The sequence below is a fragment of the Pan troglodytes genome, chromosome X (assembly GCF_028858775.2).
Source record: "Pan troglodytes isolate AG18354 chromosome X, NHGRI_mPanTro3-v2.0_pri, whole genome shotgun sequence".
Classification (NCBI taxonomy): domain Eukaryota; kingdom Metazoa; phylum Chordata; class Mammalia; order Primates; family Hominidae; genus Pan; species Pan troglodytes.
Window position 1 is genome coordinate 33,595,410 of NC_072421.2, and position 21,852 is coordinate 33,617,261.

The 21,852-nt window shown below is 34.4% G+C and overlaps 1 protein-coding gene across 13 annotated transcripts in view; it reads right to left on the reverse strand.

The window, feature by feature from the left end:
* DMD (dystrophin) overlaps window positions 1-21,852 on the reverse strand; it is a 2,616,526-nt gene that overhangs the window by 1,892,526 nt on the left and 702,148 nt on the right. For all 13 annotated transcript variants that reach the window (XM_063804906.1, XM_063804905.1, XM_063804907.1 and 10 more), the window contains one exon: window positions 10,072-10,133. In XM_063804906.1, the coding sequence (XP_063660976.1) occupies window positions 10,072-10,133 (62 nt within the window). The remainder of the gene's footprint in view (window positions 1-10,071; window positions 10,134-21,852) is intronic.

Consider the following 21,852-nt stretch of genomic DNA (forward strand, 5'->3'; position numbering starts at 1 on the left):
ACCTATGTGTGTGTATACGTATATACACACATATATGGATATGTACATATCCATATATGTGTGTATATATGTACATATCCATATATGTGTGTATATATGTACATATCCATATATGTGTATATATGTATATATCCATATATGTCTGTATATGTATATATCCATATATGTGTATATATGTATATATCCATATATGTGTATATGTGTATATATGTACATATATGTGTGTATATGTACATGTGTGTATAAATATGTATATATGTACATATATGTGTGTATATATACACACATATATATACACATTTTTTTAAAAATAGGTATAGGTTGAGCCTCTCAAATCCAAAAATCCCAAATCCAAAATGCTCCCAAATCAGAAACCTTTTGAGGGCTGACATGACACACAAAGGAAATGCTCATTGGAGCATTCTGGATTTCAGATTTTTGGACTTGAGATGCTCAGCCAGTAAGTATAATGCAAATATTCCAAACAAAAATCCAAAATTTGAAACATTTCTATTTTCAAACATTTTGCACGAAGAATGCTCAATCAGTATCAGATTGATTGATTTTAAGTCTTTTAACTCATTCAGTTTTTGAGTATAGTCCCCACAAAATAAATCCCAATTTAAATCAAGTACTTGCATTGATTCTCAACTGGAAAAAGGTCATTCCCCTTTGAGGGTTCAATAAATTCCTCAGTGGGGTTTCCTCCAACATTCTCTACTACAGACCTGATTAAATTACTGAAATTCTAACACTGTGGTTCTCAAAGTGTGGTTCTTTGGCCGTCAGCATCAGCATCACCTGAGGACCTGTTAGAAATCCGGATTCCTGGGTCCCACCCTAGACCTATGGAATTAGAAACTCTGACTATGGGCCTCAGCAATACATGTTTTAACACATTTTCTAGGTAATTCCAATGCGTATTGCTGCATCGTTTTGGAGTGTGCATGGTATCAAACAACTCTACAAAAATGGTAGCCTGCTTGCTTTTCCATTTTAGGTCTCTATGTCTATTGCCAAATGTAAAGGGTAGACTTCAGACCAAATTTTGCATGAAGCATTAGTGGTGGTGGGGCAGTCTAATTCTTCTATCATTGCCTGTTGTTTTAGAGCTTCACAGTCTTCAATCAGAAGTTGCAAAATAACATGACTAAGCCATTATCTTATTGTTGGCTCAACCAGCCCCACAACAATATAATTCTTCAAGAATGGCATTATATGCCCTCTCACAACCTCTCTTTCTTCACTCCTAAAGATCTCCCTTGCTACTACTCACCTGACAAGTCATACTTGTTTGATTATTACACATTTCTACATGCAATTCCTTCTGCCTTCATCTTTCTTGAAATTGTCTCTGCGTAGACAACACCGGATTAAATGTCACCATCTTTTAAAAAGCTATTATCCTCTCCAAGCAATTAGTCATTCTGTCTTCTATGTTCCCACAGCATTTCTATTGCATTAAAGATTATGTTTTATTTTAATTATTTGTTGATGCAATTGTTTCCTTTCTCAGATGATAATCTCTTGGAGAGGGAAAACCATGTTGGGTTATGCCTTCATCACTGTTATGACAGAATGATTAGCACACAGCTGGCATTCAATAAGTATTTGTTAAATGTTGAAAGGTTATTTTAGTAAACATATATCTCTGATAGGATGGTACCAGAGTGTCAATTGTTCTTTTCTAAATAAAAACGCTTCACTAATGTCCATATATGTTGTTTTGCTAGAAAGCAAAATAAAATCAGATAAATAATGGATAGGCCCATCAGACATAAAGAATTGTTTTTTTTTTTTTTTTTGCTAACAACAATCATGCTAATTGGTAAATATTTACATATGCAAGCTAAATATGCTTGGCACTGAGACCACTCCAGAGAATATAGGTGTAATCAATAATTCCAATTTTCTTGTATCAGGACATGATAACTTAGAGACCAAAACATTTACCTTCTAAAAGGAATTGTCAAGATCTCAGTAACACTGGGTTGATAAACAGCAACATATTTCTAAGAAACTTCTTTACTATTAACAATAAGTGATTTGTCTTTCATTGAAAACAGTGAGACCTATCACAATCCATTTTTGTCTCACTAACTGAGTAATATCCTTTGTTACTTAGGTACTTTGCAAAGATTGTTTCAGGAAAACATTCAAGGGAATGGTTCTCAGTAGATTAAACCATTTAGTATAATCATCTTGATTCCAAACACAAACACATCATTCGACAAGTCATCTTAACACCAAGTGTAGATGTTAGGGAGTTCACATGCCAATAAAGTGGTATTTTGAATTTCATATAAAACTGTTTAAAGTTAATATTCAAATTATCATGTAAACACAATAATTTGTTTATGAGTAGTAGAAATAAAAAGCAATGTTTGAAAATGAAAATATTCACTTTAAATAACTCTACTGAAATCTAAGATTACTTCACTCACCAAAACGCAGTATGTAAAAATATTAACATTTAAAGTACAAACAGTTCTCGACTTAAGATATTTTGACCTTATAATAGTGTAAGGTGATACACATTTAGTAGAAACCGTATTTTGAGTACCCATACATGTATTCTGTTTTTCACTTTCAGTACAGTATTCAATCAATTACATGAGCTAGCTTTATTATAAAATAGGTTTGTGTGAAATGATTTTGCCCAACTCTAGGATAGTGTTAAGCCAGCACATTTAAAGTAGGGTAGGCTAAGCTATGTTGTTTCGAAGGTTAGGTATATTAAAGGCATTTTTGACTTGTGATATTTTCAACTTATGATGGGTTTATAGGGACCTAACCACACAAGTTGAGGGGCATTTGTATTAGAAATCATTCAGAAAGAATCAACTAAAAAACTTCCTAAACAATGGTTGCATTTTGGGGTTACTAAACATTCAAAGGTAGATTAAATCCTCTGTGAGTAAGCGAGCATTTAATACCACCTGTTATTGAGTCTTCACTGTCTCCAACCCCCCTGCCTGATTCTCATAGGACTTATCAATTTGATGATTTGTCCCCAAAATGCATTATTGGGTAGGTGGAATTTTTGTCCCAACAATAATAGGTATGGAAATATCATGAGTTTTAGAGTCCATTTTCTTGGGTCCTAGCTTCATCTCTCCTATTTACTGTGAGCAAGCCACATAAATTCACATTTTACTCATCTTGAATACTTGTATCATATGATTATTGGAGCAACTAACCATATACATATAATTTTCAGTAGGATTATTAACATCATGGTATACATAAACAAAAAGTTCCCAATCCTCACTATTTCTGAAACGAGGATTTCCGTAAGTTTCCGGTATCAATATTCATCTCTCCAAAATAATTGCACTAAATAATTCAATTGTTACCAAAGTCTTGTACAGGCTGCTCATCAGCATCCAGAGACATAGTTCACTGTACGTCATCTGCTCTAATGATTTAATTCTTCCTATTATCAGATAAAAACAAACAGGAAGCCAGGGGCACAGGAGCCAGTTTAGATCTATGTAAAACCTTCCATGGCACAATAGCTCTGCTCGATTACTTCTGTTAAAGCAGGCACATTGCACAATAGTTATATATAAATGTGTTAGCTATATACAGATTTAGAATTCACTTACACAATGGAAAGGTACATATATATTGTCACCTCCTTCACTGAAATAATGTTTTGCCACTTTGTCCCAGTATCATCCTTTTTAAAAAACTTCTAAGCTCATTTTAAATACAGAATATGTTTACTGGGTGTGTGTATGTGTGTGTGTGTGTGTGTGCGCGCGCGCGCGCGCACGTGTGTGTGTTTGTGTGTATGTGTTGAGGACATGAATTGGCATACAGAGTGTAATAGGATAATAACACATGAATAAATGCTCTGTTTTCCCTGTTTGATGCCAAGAAGGTAGCCAAAACCATAATCAATAAAGAAATGAACAAGTATCCAGAGGAAAATCACCCTTCAAAAACTTTAGTTCTGAAAATCTAGATTCATATTAAGGATTGATATATTGTCCCAACTGAACAGGTTATTGGGATATGGGAGTTAAGATTCGGGGACAGTGGAAATTTGCAATCAGTCAGATTAAAGAGAGGTTTAATGAGCTTCCTCAAACACAGGGAAAGGGATGAAGTTGTGAAGGCCAACATCCTACTTCCTTTACAGAGTTTCCAAATGTTGTGCTGAGACAACCTACTTAAATGGCTGTAGAGGCCAGATACCAAGCACAGAGCATCATCAGCAAAACCTTCTGTGTTCAAGCAAGGCAGGGCATTGTGGACAAGCTGTCCTTTATGTAGCCATGTTTACTTGGCTATTAAGCATATCAGCTATGACCAAAATGCACTGAAAACCAGGACACTTACAGTATTCTGGACTCTACCTGGCCCTTTGGAATGGAAGTGGAAAGAAGTAGAAGAATGCAAAATGTTACGGAGATTGAATTTCTCACCAGTCAGATTGTTGGGGTTACTAGTTGCTGCAGGAACAGATTCATCCAATGTAGAGAAACAAGGAAATATGGCTTATTACAAACTAGGTTATAGAATTAAAATTCATGTGCATTTCAATAGCATCATGAAATTATGGAGTTAGGAACACAATGATTACAATTAAAATGTCATGTTCTCAAGAAGACCAGGTAACATCATGGAAAAGAATAGAAGTAAATAAGAAGGAGAGATTCAGTAGAAAAAAATTCATAAATATATGCATTTTTCAATTCAATTCAGAAAATACATTATATAACGACAAAAATGGGAATATTTTGTGTTTATATGATTTACTATTTATAATGCCCTTTTATTATATGTTTTGTTACAAGTAGGCAAGAACATATAAGAAAAATAAGACTCAGAGAATTTCAATTTTATATTCACCTTTCTTTTCAAATAAATTAAAGTATGGATATAACGTTTTCTCCTAAGGTAGAGAGTAGTGTGAAGAAGCCTGCTTTATCAAAAAATAACGTGCTGGTGGGGCTGCGGAGAAAATGGAACACTTATACACTGTTGGTGGGAGAGTAAATTAGTTAAACCATTGTGGAAGTCAGTGTAGTGATTCCTCAAAGAGCTAAAAACAGAACTACCATTCAACCTAGCAATCCCATTACTGGGCATGTACCCAGAGAAATATAAATCATTGTATTATAAAGACGCGCATACATATGTTCATTGCAGCACTATTTACAATAGCAAAGACGTGGAATCAACTCAAATGCCCATCAATGATAGACTGGACCAAGAAAATGTGGTACATATACACCATGGAATACTATGTAGCCATAAGAAAGAATGAGATCATGTCCTTTGCAGGGACATGGATGGAGTTGGAGGCCATTATCCTTAGCAAAATGATGCAGGAACAGAAAACCAAGTACTGCATGTTCTCACTTATAGGTGGGAGCTAAATGATGAGAACACACGGACACATAGAGGGGAACAACACACACTGGAGCTTATCGGAGGGTGGAGGGTGGGAGGAGGGAGAGGATCAGGAAAAATAATGGGTACTAGGCTTAATATCTGGGTGATGAAATAATCTGTACAACCAACCCCCGTGACACAAGTTTACCTATATAACAAACCTGCACATGTACCCCTGAACTTAAAATTAAAGGTAAAAAAAGAAAGCCTACCTTACTGACTCAAAAGTTTAGTGTTAATTTACACTACATCATGCTTATCATGCTGGCTAAAAGGTAAATTAAAAAGAAATCTTGCAAGAAGTATGTCATATCAATTTATTTTATCACATGATATTGCCCAAAGAGGGTGAGTCCTGGATTTTTAATGTGGACATACATGTTGCGGCAATGAAGAGGTAAATGAACTATTGTGGCAGGCCAGGTCTCACTAATGCGGGCCTCCACAACAACTGTTTCAGCACTGACTGAGTGGTAAAGTTACATATTAAAAGCTGATAGAGCCAGCGCCCTTAAACAAAGGCTGGACGGTAACAAAAGCCCACCAAGAGTTTTGCCCAGGCCTTTCCTGGGCCTTGAAGCACGACAAGATAATGAAGGAATTCTTAACAGGACCCTTTTAGAATTAAAAAAGCTTTATTGGGGGTCTGAAGAAACTCCCCAGGACTCCACAAACAAGTTTACTGGGCATCTGAAGGAACTCCCCCAAACTCCATGATTTAGCCGGAGATAAGATAAGGGTAATCATCCCAGCACCTGGACCCATTTAGATAAAGTAAATTTACTGAGGCTCCAGAGGAAGGTCTTCAGGAATCAGATCTTAGTTACAGATTAGAAGAAGTTAATCATTTATGTCTTTAGATGGATACACACTTACATGTAGACATACAGCGTAGAAGGTATATAAGCTCTGGAAAACTTTATAGTTTTGAGTTGGTCTGGGGATAATTTCCAGGTCTTCTCCCTGTAACCACTTACAGAAATAAAAACTTCCTCCTTTTCCCGTTCATCTGCATCTCGTTATTGGGCCACAAGAATAAGCAGCCCAATCCTCAGTTTGGTCCAGGAACACTATCATATCATGGGCTTTTGTGAAGACATTAGACAAAACTAATTATGCATTTCTACTTCATTTAAGTCAAACATGCATACTATGTTGGAAAAAAGTCAGACAGAGGAGTGAGCATGGAAATAATGATGATTACTAAATTCAGTATAGGATCAAAACCATCATATCACTCATTGGGAGATAGTTTATCTCTCTCAATTGATCTGGCAGTAAATATTTTTTCCCATAAAATTTTTTCTCAAACACAAACATCAAGCACATTTTATGACAAAATTATTTTTGGTCATGTTTTCAAAACTGTACTTTCCTTTATTAAGCCTGCATGGATGAGCAAGATTTTTATAATGCGAATCATATTTGTCATAGAGTATACACGAGGCTTTTTAAAGGATTATAACATATCAATAAATTACATGGAAAGAATATTTACTCTGAATTAATCTTATCTAGAAATGGTTTTGTGTTTATGTGGAGATAAATATTGTTCAGTTATCTCTATATAATAGATGTGATAAATCACATTCTAGTAGAATTTTTTGGAATCAAAGTTAATAGAAGACTTATTTTAAAAAGAGATAGGGCTTATTTTTAAAATGGTACCAGGAAAGTGGAAAATCAGTTAGATTTACTGCAAAGACACATTTGGCTTCAAATGACGCCACAACAACAAGGATACATTTAATCACATTTATTTCCTTAAAATATCCCTTCCGTAGCTTTACAAAATAACAAGGAAATATTTTGTTGTCTCTCTATAATTTACAAATATTATATAAATGTGTATATAAAAGGCAATGAAAAATTATCATCTGTCTGTGTGGTAAAGTAGACACAGATAGACATTAATATGACTATAAAAATGAATATGAGTTAGATTTATTAGTGAGGCATTTTTATAGTTGTATGAATGTGTGTGTGCCTGTGTCTAATTTACCACACAGACAGAATTTTTCATTCTCTTTTTTCTCTTTTTAAAGTCTTCTTCAACACAATTTTTCCACCCAGTTTTTCTTCTGTTTCTACAGTTAGCATAGATTTAATGATTTGTACTACTGACCTAGTATATTTATTATATTTATATAGTGTACTAGTAATCAACAATGAGATTATATAGAAGATATACATTCCTGCCTTTGTTGGGCTCACATTTTAGAGCTTTCTTCATAAAGGTTACCAGATTCCCTCTAGCTCAGGTTACTGCCTTCTTCAGACCACCCACACTGAGCCCACTCAGTTCTACTCCATTTATCAATTAACCAAAAACTCCCAAATAACTGTGTAGGTTCCATGAGTTCAGGAGATTCCACTTCAACTAATCTGTGTATCCTACAGGGCTAGAATTCTGCTGAAAGGCATGCAGCGATGCAATACATTGCCAAATGATATATATATATATCACAATTATGTTTATCTTTTGGTTTCACCAAGTGGCTTAAACTGAATCAACTAGCTTCCTCTAAATTCCCATCTTCTTCAAAAGTGTCTAAAAGAATGCAGTCATTTAGCTAAGTTTTGACAGAAAAGAATAAGAAAAGAGGAAAAAGACTCTTTGCAAGTTCTCAAAATTAGAAGTTAGTGCACACGTATATATACATTTTACCTTTAAATAAGTTTTCTCCTCTGTCTTTGTAAACTTTTATTTCTATTCCTGACACCTAGGATATGCTTGATAATAGAATTTCTGTACTTGAAAGAATGGTGACTCTCCTGATCAGTTATAACAGACTTAGGGAGAACATTTGTAATATAAATGAAAAGTATGAGTTGAATTAGAGGATGCAAATATTTTGGAAGAAAACAATAAATGTGCTCATATATGTGAATATTTTACAGTTTTAAGATATGGGCATTCATAAGGACAGAAAAAAATATACCGAATTGCTCTGAGGCAGTGCTAACAATATATAAATAGAGGATGGATTGGATATCAAGCTTTGATTTCTATATTAACAGGTGAGTTGTGATAAATGATAATGGAAAAGGTTAATGCACAGAGCGAAGATCTATTTCAACTTGCGGGAATGAGGATACACAGTACTTGTCATGTTTACACACCTTTTAAAAATTACTCTAGTTCAATTCAAAGATTCAGAGTATTGTTACATTTATTATTTCAGAAAATTTCTTCACAATTCTGATTTGTCTGTATGTTTGTTTCAAAATGTATCTCTTGTCTGCTTCAGAATTCCAAAACCTAAAAATGTCAATGATGCCAGTATATACAGCAATTAAACTATATATAACCATCTTATAAATATTTGGAGAATTATGAATAACTTTCCTAAATATCCTAGGTTTACTTTTTATTTATTCTTCTATATTTGTGTTGTTATATTTTATTTCACTTAGCTAAAAAAAGTTGAGGATTTAAAAAACATTTTTAAAATACATGTTGCTGTTTACATCTGTAATAGAAATTTATTAATTATTCAGCAAGTAAATAAAATGAACTTTTATTAGTTAAAATTCAGTAAGTTACATTAAAGAGTACATGGCAACATTCTACTACCAAATACCACAAAGAATAGATGATATTCTAAAAATGTTTGTCATAGAAAAGGGAGAACTTTTGAGATTGGATGTCCTAGTGGATTGTTTTGGATCCATTATCATGAATTTTACAAAATCAGACCCATAGAGGGAGTAATTCATAGCTATTAAGAGTTTCAGGCATTTTAGTAGAAATTTTCACTTTTAGTGACTCTTTAAATCATTACAATAAGAAACAAACTATCCATTATCAAAACTATGCCACTCTTAAAGCCTTGGGTTTAAGGGCCATATTTTATTAGCTTTATTTTTCCATTATCTAGATTTGATGTCTCAATTAAGCAATCAACATATACATATACAAACATTCATGATGGAAACATAAGAAAACCGACTCACCAAACATTTGATTGATTTACCCAAATCGAGGATAATAATTAAAATGCAAGTCTTTTAAACCTTGACATCCCGATAAACCTCCATATATTGCATTCCTAATACTAGTTTTCAAGGTAAGAATATCTTGCTCTGTGTCCACCTATAATCATCTAGAGTCACGCTATTGATTACAAATTGAGTTGTATTTGCAAATTAAGTAAATATTAAGAGTATGGATTGAAGCCTGCACAAAAACAAGATGAACTTATTGTCTTTAATCATTTGAAATATGCTCTAAACTATAGTGGCTGAATACACCCAAAGCAATTATATTGCTTTTCTTGAACTTGGTAAAGACCAAGAGGGACAAAAAAATGATAATTTTCACAACAAAATTCCCTCATATCTTCTTCTACTGGGTGACATATTCTAGCTACTCGATGGAAGATTGCAGCTATAAACTCTGAGGACTCATGTCATTAAAGAAACTCACATTGTCAAGAAGAATCAAAGATATACATTTTATATAATTAAATAGTGTATCTTTGCCATATCTTCTGCTGCTTACTCCTTAAATAAGAGTGAACATAATATTTCCAGATTTGCACAGCTAAAATAAAATGACACTATGAGAGAAATAAAACGGATTTTTAAGATACACAGGTACATAGTCCATTTTGAAAATTTCACAACTTAGATCTTAAAAGTAAAGTAACAAACCATTCTTACCTTAGAAAATTGTGCATTTACCCATTTTGTGAATGTTTTCTTTTGAACATCTTCTCTTTCATCTAAAATGCAAAATAAAAAAATAAAAGTTAGGAAGCAACTTTAAATATAATTCATATTTTACAACCAAAGTAACTTTCCATTATGATGTGTTAGTGTTATTTTACATTTAGTATTACATTCATTGATAAATGGAATTAAACATGAGTGATGCTGGTTTGAGGCATCCAAATTAAAATTACTTCTGAAAACATGGCCAGGCGCGGTGGCTCACGCCTGTAATCCCAACAGTTTGGGAGGCCAGTGAGGACGGATCACTTGAGGCCAGTAGTTTGAGACCAGCCAGGCCAACATGGCGAAACCCCATCTGTACTGAAAATACAAAAATTAGCCAGGCATGGTGGCATGCACCTGTAATCCCAGCTACTTGGGAGGCTGAGGCAGGAGAATCATTTGAATCCAGGAGGTGGAGGTTGCAGTGAGCCGAGATCATGGCACTGCACTCCAGCGTGGGCGACAGAGCAAGATCCCGTCTCAGATTTGTAATATCTGAAAAATAATTAATATGACCAAACCCATAGTCGTTCAAATACTGTATGATTGTAAAAAAATAGTCTCATCTGAATAATAGTATTTATTCGCCAGTTATGAATAGATACTCCAGTATAATTAAAAGAAACTCTCAGCTGTCATTTACTCTGAAAAACTATTTCGGAGCCTTTCCCCATGCCATCCACCCAACCATGGAGAAATGATTATTCCTTCCTTTGCAGCATCTACATACTCTAACATGGGCCTGATCTCACTATGGAAGAGGTTTCCTGATGAGCAGGAGCATGGTTTAGTTATCTTTGCTTCCCAGAACTTAGCACACTGTCTGAACAAATTAAGAGCTCAGAAAATACATCTGACAAATACGTGCATGCTTTAAGGGAGGGGAGATTCTACAACTCTAAAATTTCTAGGACCTCTTTTCATCTAAAAGTCAGAACATTTCAAATAAAAATGCAAATGATACTCTTCATGCCTTACATATAAATACTCAAAGAAAAAAGTCCCCAAAGATTTATACTAAGGGATTAGGGAGAAAAATTATTAAAAAACAGCTTCACTGAATTCATGCTTCTACAAATGATCTTTTTGCCCCTAAACTGGAAATTAGTATTAAGTCAAATGGACAGAAAAATCATCAATCTTGATATATTAAAATGTTTTTCTCCAAGCAAAAGACTATTTTTTAATTATTGTAAATATAATCATATTAGTTGATGTTCAGTAAATGAATGCATCTGAGAGATATTTAAAATTGATAAATTTTATATTTTATCTACTTGGACTAAAAGAACCGTTATTAAAATGCCCTTTACAAAGTAATCATATTTGCTCTCATATATTTTTCAGTAGTAAATCTCCGTTGCTTCTCTTAAAAACATAAGGAATCACTTTCGCATAACAAATATATGCATGCACCAAAAATATCTGTTTATCTTTAAATCACAATACTAATCTATAAGTAGATTCCTTTAATCAATATGAGAAATAACAGTGAATAAATAAATTTCAGACTGTCATCTTAGGTGAGAAATTTTATTTAGCATTACAAAATACATTTTTCTTATTTAATTATGTTATTCACACAAGCTTCTATACGTATGTTCAATATCAACATTATTCATGTATATGATAAATCTTAGCTACAATATGGAAGTATTTCCTTTGTTGACAAGGGTGAATAAATAAAAACAGATAGTAATAGTTTTCAAACCTATTCTAGCCTCCTTCAAATCTTTACTTTCATAAAATTAATACTAGCCCTTCCAAAATAATTTTAAAAAGAAATGGAACATTTCAAATGGTCAAAATTAAACCGTCTTCATTGACTTTCTGGAGGAAGATTGGTCAACGCATCATTTATCAGTAGTATATACATATATTCCTAAAAGTAAATGACCTTATTTGCAATTCCACTTATATTTCCTACATGTGCATGCATACTTTCTGTCAGAAAGCAGAGAGTAAATGAGTCAGTTGAAAGCATACATTCAGATGTCTTTGAAACATACCCAAAACCCTCTGCCAAAAGCTCAATATGAGGTCTTTTGAAGTGATTTAATCTAGAGGCTTTTAAGTGAAAAATGCGTAGTAGAATAAAATTTTTATTCTTTTCAATTATATGGACAAGGAGTAATTTTTAGGTAAGCATCAAAGGCGGCACGAAAACCTTGACATTATGTGCAAAGTGTTACGTATTTACTGTGTAAATAACACTAAATGTGAGCTTCAACATATAAACATCTTTGCTAGTTGTCCTCTCTCACCTCTATGTCTTTAATACAAGAAAAATGACTTCAATGAATTATTGTCTTATTTTGGTATAGTAGCATATATTTTCTTCAACATAATAATTATTAATACAATTAATTGTATTATTATTATAAAATACATAACAATTCTTAGTGCCTTACTATTCATAAGTTTGTTTTAATTATGTCTTCTCAATCTGTATGTAATTTACTACTTTATACATAAACACAAGCTGAGAAGGAATAAAGCTATTAAGTGACAGAAATGAACTTGATACAGATTTTCTGAATCAAAGTCCATGGCTTTTCACATTGACCAGATATCTATCATTTACATTATAATTGCATAATTAACAATACAGAATACCATAAGATAATCAGAGTCACAAAAGGTGAACATATTAACGCAAATGCAAAATAACCATGAAATCAGAGCTTCTATTTTGAACAACTCAAGGAGGTTCCATGTATGTTGTAACCTATGTGAATAGCGTCCTGGAATTTGGCAATGCATAACTTATTTGTCTGTATGAACTGATCTAGAACTGAATAATGAGCCTTCTTTAATGGTGCTGGATGATATGGTTGTTAATACTTCAAATAACAATGCTCTTACATTTACTAATCGATATTTGGTATTTCAATTTTCGTCTTATATATCATTATGGAAACATTTTAACATCCAAAAATCAATCAAAATTTTTGTGTCCACACTTTTAAATTCCCCATAAATACATATTTCTTATAACCAAAATAATATTCTTTCTTTTTCACTTATTTTATCATAAATCTCATATAAGCTGCTCTTTCCTTTTGTTTGCTATTAGAGACTAAATCACAATAAACATGTTCATGCACTCACTTCTTTTTTGTTTTTATAATTGTCTTTGAATAAATTATCAGTTCAACATTATGAAAACCTTTATGCCTTTTGCTAAATATCTTTATAATACTTTCCAAGTGATCACACCACCCACTTCTACTGGTAGCAGAAAGAATGAGGTTGGGAATTATCATCTCAGCCGCAGGTATGTCATTGATAGGAGTTTCGTTGCTTTAGTCTTTTAAGGTATTGCTGCTTTGTTTAGATGTAAGGAGATCCTTGATGTTTGCTTTAATCATAATTAATTTGATTACTAATGAAGTAGAAGATGTTTCATGCATTTATTTATTCTGCATGTTCCTATTTTTGTCAAAATACTTGTTTATATCCTGGCTCATTTATCTATTGAGCATTTAATATTTTAAAATTAATTGGAATGAGATAATTATATATTGGTAATTCTTAAACATTTCAAGTCATGGGCTCCATTTGATTATCTGATGAAAATAATGAACCTTCTCTATAGAAAAATGTCTACACATACATATTTGCATACAGTTTCATAGAGTTCACTGACCTCCTTGCAGAAAACTCCTATTACCATAAAATCCAAGTTAACGATCAAAATTAAGCTACTCACTTTTAGTCAGTGAATGAACATATTTTCCCAAGTGGTCATATGCCTTTTAATTTTTATTTTAGTATGCTAACATTTTATACGTATTTACTTGAATTGATATATTTTTATTGCTATTTGTCATATTGCTTAAAAGTTGACTATTTTAAGCTGTATACCCTTAGTTAACCTAAAGCCACCATACATACACATCACACATATATAAATTGTTCTAGAAACTATTTTGATACGTTAACATGATGTCTATTCCTGTAGTCACAGTCTATAGTAAAACATATTAATGTGCAATCAGCAACAAAGCAAATGAGAAAAGAATAAAGTGATAGCTGTTTTATTACAAAATGATTATATGCTCCTGTTTAGTTATTTCAAGCAGCACATATTCTATTTCATTTCCTTTAGGGTTTGTTTATAACTGATTTTATTTTACTAATAAAAATATGCATGTGCATATTAATATGAGAGGCAAAAATCTCTCTTAGGAAAATTTACTTGAAAACTGTTCCCTGGAGATGTCAAGAAGCGAAGAACCACTACTTCATAAATTGCAAAAACTGACCAACGTTTTATTTTATTCTCTCTATGGGGAAAACCCATATAAAATTAGCTTTCTAACATGACATAAAAATTGTATTTCCTCTCAGCAATCTTTAACCCCTTCTAATAAAGTTATTTTTATTCAGTATATGTGGCCTTTCATATTTTTTAAGATTAGTACAATGAACTTTTACCCTGTTATTAACTTTTATATTCCTTAGTCCCTCAGGAATATAAATGTGGGATATAGTAAATTGCAATATTCCTGATTCACAAGAGCAAGTTACTGCAGAAGAATGATACTGGGCAAACTGAGGGAACATTAAATCTGTGGAACTGGCTTCCAGTCGCTTTGCAGGACTTATTAGAATTGTGGCCTTAAAATTGCCAAGCGTTAGCCTCTTTAACTGTGAAATGAGAATATTAATTGCTTTTTAACTCATGGAGCTATTGACAGGATATAATGAGATCATTTACTCGTGTAATAATTTATAAAATAAATATTTACAGAATGCTTACTATGACCTGGCCATTGCACTAGTTACTGAAAATATAAACAAGATTCAGTCTGGGAGAGCTCTTAGCCTAGTAGATAATAGACACATCATAGATAAATATGAAACATTTTGCATAAACAAAAATATATATAAATTTAAAGCGTATTATAAGAGCATGGAGAAAGGAATATGTAGCCACATGGGTGTTAGAAAAGATATTTTGGAGAAGGTAATGGGTAGGTTGAGTTCAGAAGGATGAGAGAAAGTAAAGAAGGAATAAAGGTAGGAGGAGGATAAAGATGAATATCTCACTGAGCAGACAGTAAGGACAAGGACAGAGTGATAAGAGACTGAAAGTACACGCTCATTCATTATGCAATTCTGTTTTGTTGCACTCTAAAATGTGAGAAAGGGAGTGGCATGGAATGAAATTGCAATGAGAGTTAGGAGCGAGATGCTGGAGAGCCTCCTTAAGACCTCTTGTCCGCCATCAGATAAACAATGTAAGTGAAAGCATTTAAAAACTGGGAGGAAAAAAACAGAAAAACAGTTCTATAAACACTAACAATTATTCTCATTACACAAAGCAATTAACCATAATCTGTACAAGAAAATAAAATTTTTTTGACACAAGGTCTCGCTCTGTTCCCCAGGCTGGAGTGCATTGGAACCATCACAGCTCACTGTAACTTCAGACTCCTGGGCTCAAGCAATTCTCTCACCTCTGCCTCCTCAGTAGCTAGGACTCTAGGCACACATCACCACATCTGTCTAATTTTTAATTTTTTTTCTTTTGTAAAGATGGGGTCTCCCCATGTTGCCCAGGCTGGTCTCAAACTCCTGGACTCCATCAATCCTTCTGCTTCAGCCTCCCAAAGTGCTAGGACTACAGGCATGAGCCACCACATTCGGCCTAGAAAAACATTTTTTAAATGATATTTCCTTGGGGGCTAGTTAATATGTTCATTGAAGATCTTCATCCCTAATGTGACACAGAAAATGTATCTTTAAAAGGAGAAGGGAATATTAAAGTTGATACCAGTTTAGAAACTCACGTAGTGAAGAAATGCAATGGGATGAGTTAATTCCACTTAAAGAAAGAACTATGAAGCCGGGCGCTGTGGCTCACGCCTGTAATCCCGGCACTTTGGGAGGCCGAGGTGGGCGGATCATGAGGTCAGGAGATCAAGACCATCCTGGCTAACACGGTGAAACCCCGTCTGTACTAAAAATACAAAAAATTAGCCGGGCGTGGTGGCGGGCGCCTGTAGTCCCAGCTACTGGGGCGTGAACCTGGGAGGCGCAACTTGCAGTGAGCCAAGATCGTGCCACTGCACTCCGGCCTGGGGGACAGAGGAGACTCCGTCTCAAAAAAAAAAAAAGAAAGAAAAGAAAAGAAAGAACTATGAAGTAATATGGGAGAGCAATTAAGTTCAGTCTATTCTCTGCTTCCACCAAACATGAGAAAAAAGAAAATGAAAAATATGGAAGATTAATGATAAACATTAGATAAGGTTATGTGATACTTTGGAGCATTATAAAGGAAGGCAACAAATTTAGGACATATTTAGAAAGTGGATTTACTGTGCCATTAATATTACAAAATGGCAGTGCAGAGTGGAGGAGGCTGCAATGGAAAATGGTATGAAAAATGCTTTCTATTAAATCTGAGTAATAGTCTTTGATTGTGGGATTTTCCTACCGCCTGAGGTGACGTTAGTGGTCAGCTTATAATGAGGAGGTCTAAAATAATTAAACTTCTGCACAAAGAACAGAAACACTGTTCATGTCAAAGATATTTCTTTATTTCCCATTCACTTTACAATCAATGTAATGCAGTCTTCACTGCTCATCATCCTACAAAAGTTGTTCTTAATAACATCACCTACATCGTTTCTCATTTCCAAGAGAGTGACTGTCTGGATCAGAGCTGTAATCCCAGCACTTAGCATAGAATGTGTTACATAGTAGTGCTCAATAAAGGTGTTTTAAGTTAACGAAGACCAGATTTACTTTTTAGTCCTCTTCTCATTTTTCTCCTCTGCAGATATTAATTCTATTAAACTCTGGTAGGCAGAATAATGCCTCCTCAAAAATGGCCACGTGCTAATCCCTGACATCTGTGAATAAATTATGTTACATGGCAAAGTGGAATTATTGCAGATAGTATTAGACTTTCTAATTAGCTAACTTTTGATAGGGAGATTATCCCAGATTATCTGAGTGGGCAGGATTTAATCACAGGGGTCCTTAAAAGGGGGAAATGTTGGCATAAGGGGAGAATTAGAAAGCAGTATGAGAAGGACTTGGTCCAAGGTGGCTGGTTTTGAAGATGTAGGAAGAAGGCCGTGAGCCAAATAACGTGGGAATTCTCTAGAAAATGGAAAAGGCAAGGAGACAGATTCTCCCCTGGAGCATCCAAAAGTACACAGCCCTTCTGGCATCATGATTTGAGTCCAGTAAGTTCCAGTTTGGATTTCTGACCTGCAGAACTGTCTGAGAATAAATGTATATAATTTTAAGCCACTAAATTTGTGGTAATTTTATAGCAGCAATAGGAAACTAATAAATTACATTTCATATTTAAGGCTATTAAGTGACAAATGTGTACTGACACCTACTAGGTGGTAGAAAAACAACTGTGAGAAAGACAGTGTCTCTAGCTTTTTTCCTTCTAGCTTAGTGAGAGAAGCAGACACAACAAAAGGGTATGTTGATACAAATATACAGATAAGTTGCCTGATGAAGAAACTACAGAGTCATGTGACAATCATATATTAAGGAAACTACCTTGAAAAATCCAGAGCTTCCTTGATGAAGTGACATCTCAGCTGAGTTTTGAAAGTTAATTAAGAGCAGAGAGACAAGTGGTAGAAAAGAGAACTCCAGAAAATCAAAAGAGCAGGTGAAAGTGTCAGGATGTGAGAGAAAGAGTATGGTCCTTTCCCAGACCTAGAGATGGTGGAGGAGGATAAAAATGGCAGAGATGACCCTAGAAAAAGTGAAATTATCATCAACCTATTTATGAAGAGCCTGAAAATATAGCCAGAGGGCAGTTCGAAATCAAAGCAGAATTTTAAGTAGGGAAATAGCAATGTCAGGCTTGGCTTTTAGAAATACATTTCACAGTGTAGAGAATATTTGGGGATAAACTGTAAATAAGAAGACACATGAGCTGATTATACCTATAATCCACGTGAGAAGTAAGCATGACTTGCATTAATGAATGGCAGTGGGGCTGGAAAAGAAGCAGGTGCATTCAAGATATGTTTACTGGGTAGTATTGGTAAGTACTAATTATTAATTATATGTGGAGTTAGGGGAGTTGGATCATGGATAATCAATGATAAAGCTAAATTCCCTGATGGAGAAACTACAGTTCTGTTACAATCATATATTAAGAGAACTTGAAAAATCCAGAGCTTCTCTGATGAGGTTACAGGCTAGATTATTCAGAATGGCATATAAGGGCCTTCACAATTTGACTCCAGTGTACTCCTCTAAACATATTATCGATTAGGCCTGTTGGCAGTCACCCATATCCCAAACCTTATATACATCTACCAGGTCTGCCTTAGTCACACAAGCCAAATTTCTCCATAAATAAATCGTATGCTTTCTTGCTTTAGTCCTTTGTTCATGCACTCCCTAGAATGAGGACACTCACTATTAAGATCTAGGTCGAATGTGAGGGTTTTCACAATCACACTTATCTCCCTGGCATAACTTATCAATCAATCCTTCTGATCTATACATATGTGTAGGCTTTTTTCTAATTATGCATATGTGTATTATCTATGTGTGTGTTACACACATAAATACTTTAACTGTATGTGTATGGACACACAGATACTTTAATTGTGTGTGCATTATAATTTATAAAGTGATTTCAAATATCTCATCTTACTTACACTCACACATACACACATACACACACACAAACAGAAAATTAGTTTATTGTCTTCCAATAATGCATCCCAAATCCCACTCATTACCTCCTAAATGTGACCACACTTAGATGGGAGAATTATTATGTCTTCGCAACTCCTGGCACCAAACATGGTATACTGAAGCTGAAATAGGTACTTAGTAAGGGTTTGCTGAATAAATCAAGTGACTAATCAATACTGTAATTAAATCTCAGATATACTAAGTCCTAGACCAATGCTTTCCCCCTGCACTTCATCATACTGCTCAAACTACTCTGTTAATTATAGACCTTCTGTCACCAATTCATTTCCTAAATTATCCATTGAGCACCCATTAGACACAAAACTAACTTTCAATGACTTCTCCCCAAAATTTGGCCTTGGAACTGAAATATTGCTACTTATTTTCATCACTACAATGAATAAAAAATGAAGAGAAAGAATATTTCTTGCAAACAATCTGCCTTTATTTCTCTAGGTGAATTTCACTCTGTAATATGATATAATTGCCCTTTACTTCATCTTTCATGACTGTCATGCTTCTGACACAATGTAAAATGCTATGGATGACCTGTCTGTTCCTTTGCCTCCACTGCAAATGCCACTTCTTTCTCAGGTAGGTCAATTGCTTTTTTATTGTAGGGAGTTGTTGGACTCAGAAACCAGATTGGAAAGCCATGTCAGCTCATATTGAATAAAAGTTCTCTCCCATTCCCTGCCACTTAATCACAGAATTTATACTCCATTAGCAAATTGGAGTTATGGTGAGAACCTAACATAATCGCATAGTTGTATATTCATAAAAATTGCAATGCTCTATACATTGGAAACATAGCACAAGTATTGTAGAAATATATTTGTGAAGAATTCATCGAAGTTGCATGAAGTAGTACATAATAACAATGAGATCGAAGAAATGTATTAGAATGGAAGAATGATCAGAACTCCAAGAGTATATGAAAAGGTGTTAAGTGGTCTCAGTTGGAAAAACAGTGCCATCTGGTAGATTGTGCAAATAGTTAATTCTTATTCTCTTAAAATTGCATGTATTAGATACAATGCAGGCCAGGGTTACATACACTCATTTCAGAGTCAAATAACCTGAGTTCCAACTCCAGTTTCACATCTCATTATCTCTGTGGCCTTGAGTAAGTTACTTAACCTCTCTGTGTCTCATTGTCTCTATTTGTTTCATGGTAATAGTAATAAAGATACTGAATTGTGAAGACTAAATGTGACACATGTATGACATATTAATGCTGAGAAAGAGAAAAAAATAGACAAAACCTATAAATCTTTACTTCCAAATATATTACAACTTCCCGTGGGTCTTCTGTATAAATGACATTATTTCATAAAATAGACACGATTGCTACGTGGCAGCCATGTTAATAATTAGTAGGATTTTTATAGTATTTGTAAATATGCAAAAAATTCAAGTCTTCTCGATTTGAAAGATAAAAACAAAATATGAAATGATATTCACATAAATTATACCTCCTCGTGCTCAAAAGAATGAAGTAAGTTTTTAGTAATAATGGAAATAATGGATATTTCTGTGGTGCATTATAATTTATAAAGTGATTTCAAATATCTCATCTTGTTTAAACATGAATATGTGGGTGTAGACTTGTTAGGAGTAAAAATAAGTTACTATTAATTAGTATGCAGACTTGAAATGTGCTTTGGTAGTGTTCATGAGAAAGATGACTTATTTTTGTTGAAGTAATAACCATGGACTAATTATGACAGAATAAATCAAAATAAGGTCAAGATCTCCAGTGTAATTTAGAGGTGAAATTAAATACTTGGATATTGTAGCAGAACTGCTAACTAGATGCCTGTTTCCATACAACTGCCTACTCAATATTACTTTTAAAAGATTCAAATTCTCCCCTGAAAATTTAAAAAATACATTGTTCACCACATTATCTATTTTTATGGGTTGCAAAATACTTCTTTGCAAACCAAAAGGAAAGCAAACAGCCAAATGTGCACGACACACAACAGCCATTTCCAAATATATTGTTAATGAGATGCTTTAGAAACAGACAAATGGTCAAACACAGGGCCTGGATTATAAAGGGATATTTAAATCACAAGATGTATTTACTCAACTTACACTATGGAGTAAAGGTTAATAAAATGGCATAGTAGATGAGGATAATGCCTCATCCCTTATTTCACTGAGCCATCCCTGAGTTCGCCTATAACTATAGTGAACAGATTCTGTGGATGCTGAAGATTCCTCACCACAAGCATCCACATCTCTCTGTTTCTTTGTGTTAAGGCTTTCTTCAGTTTAGGAGGGCTTGGTAAGCCCATTTGCAGGGCAGTCCAGAAGTGATAGAGATTTAGTTCTCCCAGGGGCAACCCTCAATAAACGAGGGACAGAAGTCTGTGGATTAAAAAGGAAAAAAAAAAAAAACAATGGAACAATTGCTAAGCATGCTCTGTAGGGCTCCTCAATTGTTGCATGGGATATGTAACCCAGAATGGCCCACAGGAGCATCATTATTGTCTGCTCTCTGTAGTGGAATTTGGGCCCACATTTCTTGGCTTGATCATGCACTAGTTATGCAGTGTTAGAAAAGACTCATAGGCCGGGTGCAGTCTCTCATGTCTGTAATCCCAGCACTTTGGGAGGCACAGGTGGACGCAGCATGAGGTCAGGAGTTCAAGACCAGCCTGATCAACGCAGTGAAGCCCCGTCTCTACTAAAAATAAAAAAATTAGCCGGGCGTGGTGGCGGACACCTGTAATCCCACCTACTTGGGAGGCTGACGCAGGAGAATCACTTGAACCTGGGAGGCTGAGGTTGCAGTGAGCCAAGATCACACCACTGCACTCCAGCCCCGACAGGAGTGCGAGACTCCATCTCAAAAACAAACAAACAAACAAACAAACAAAAAAAAACACAGAAAGAAAAGACTCATAAGCCACACCAAACCCAAGATTTCCAGTCTGAAAAGAGGAAATAATCGTGGTAAAAAAACTCTTAGTTTCACTTTGATGAGGTATCCTGTAAAGCATCAAAAGTAGTCTTAAGCAAAGA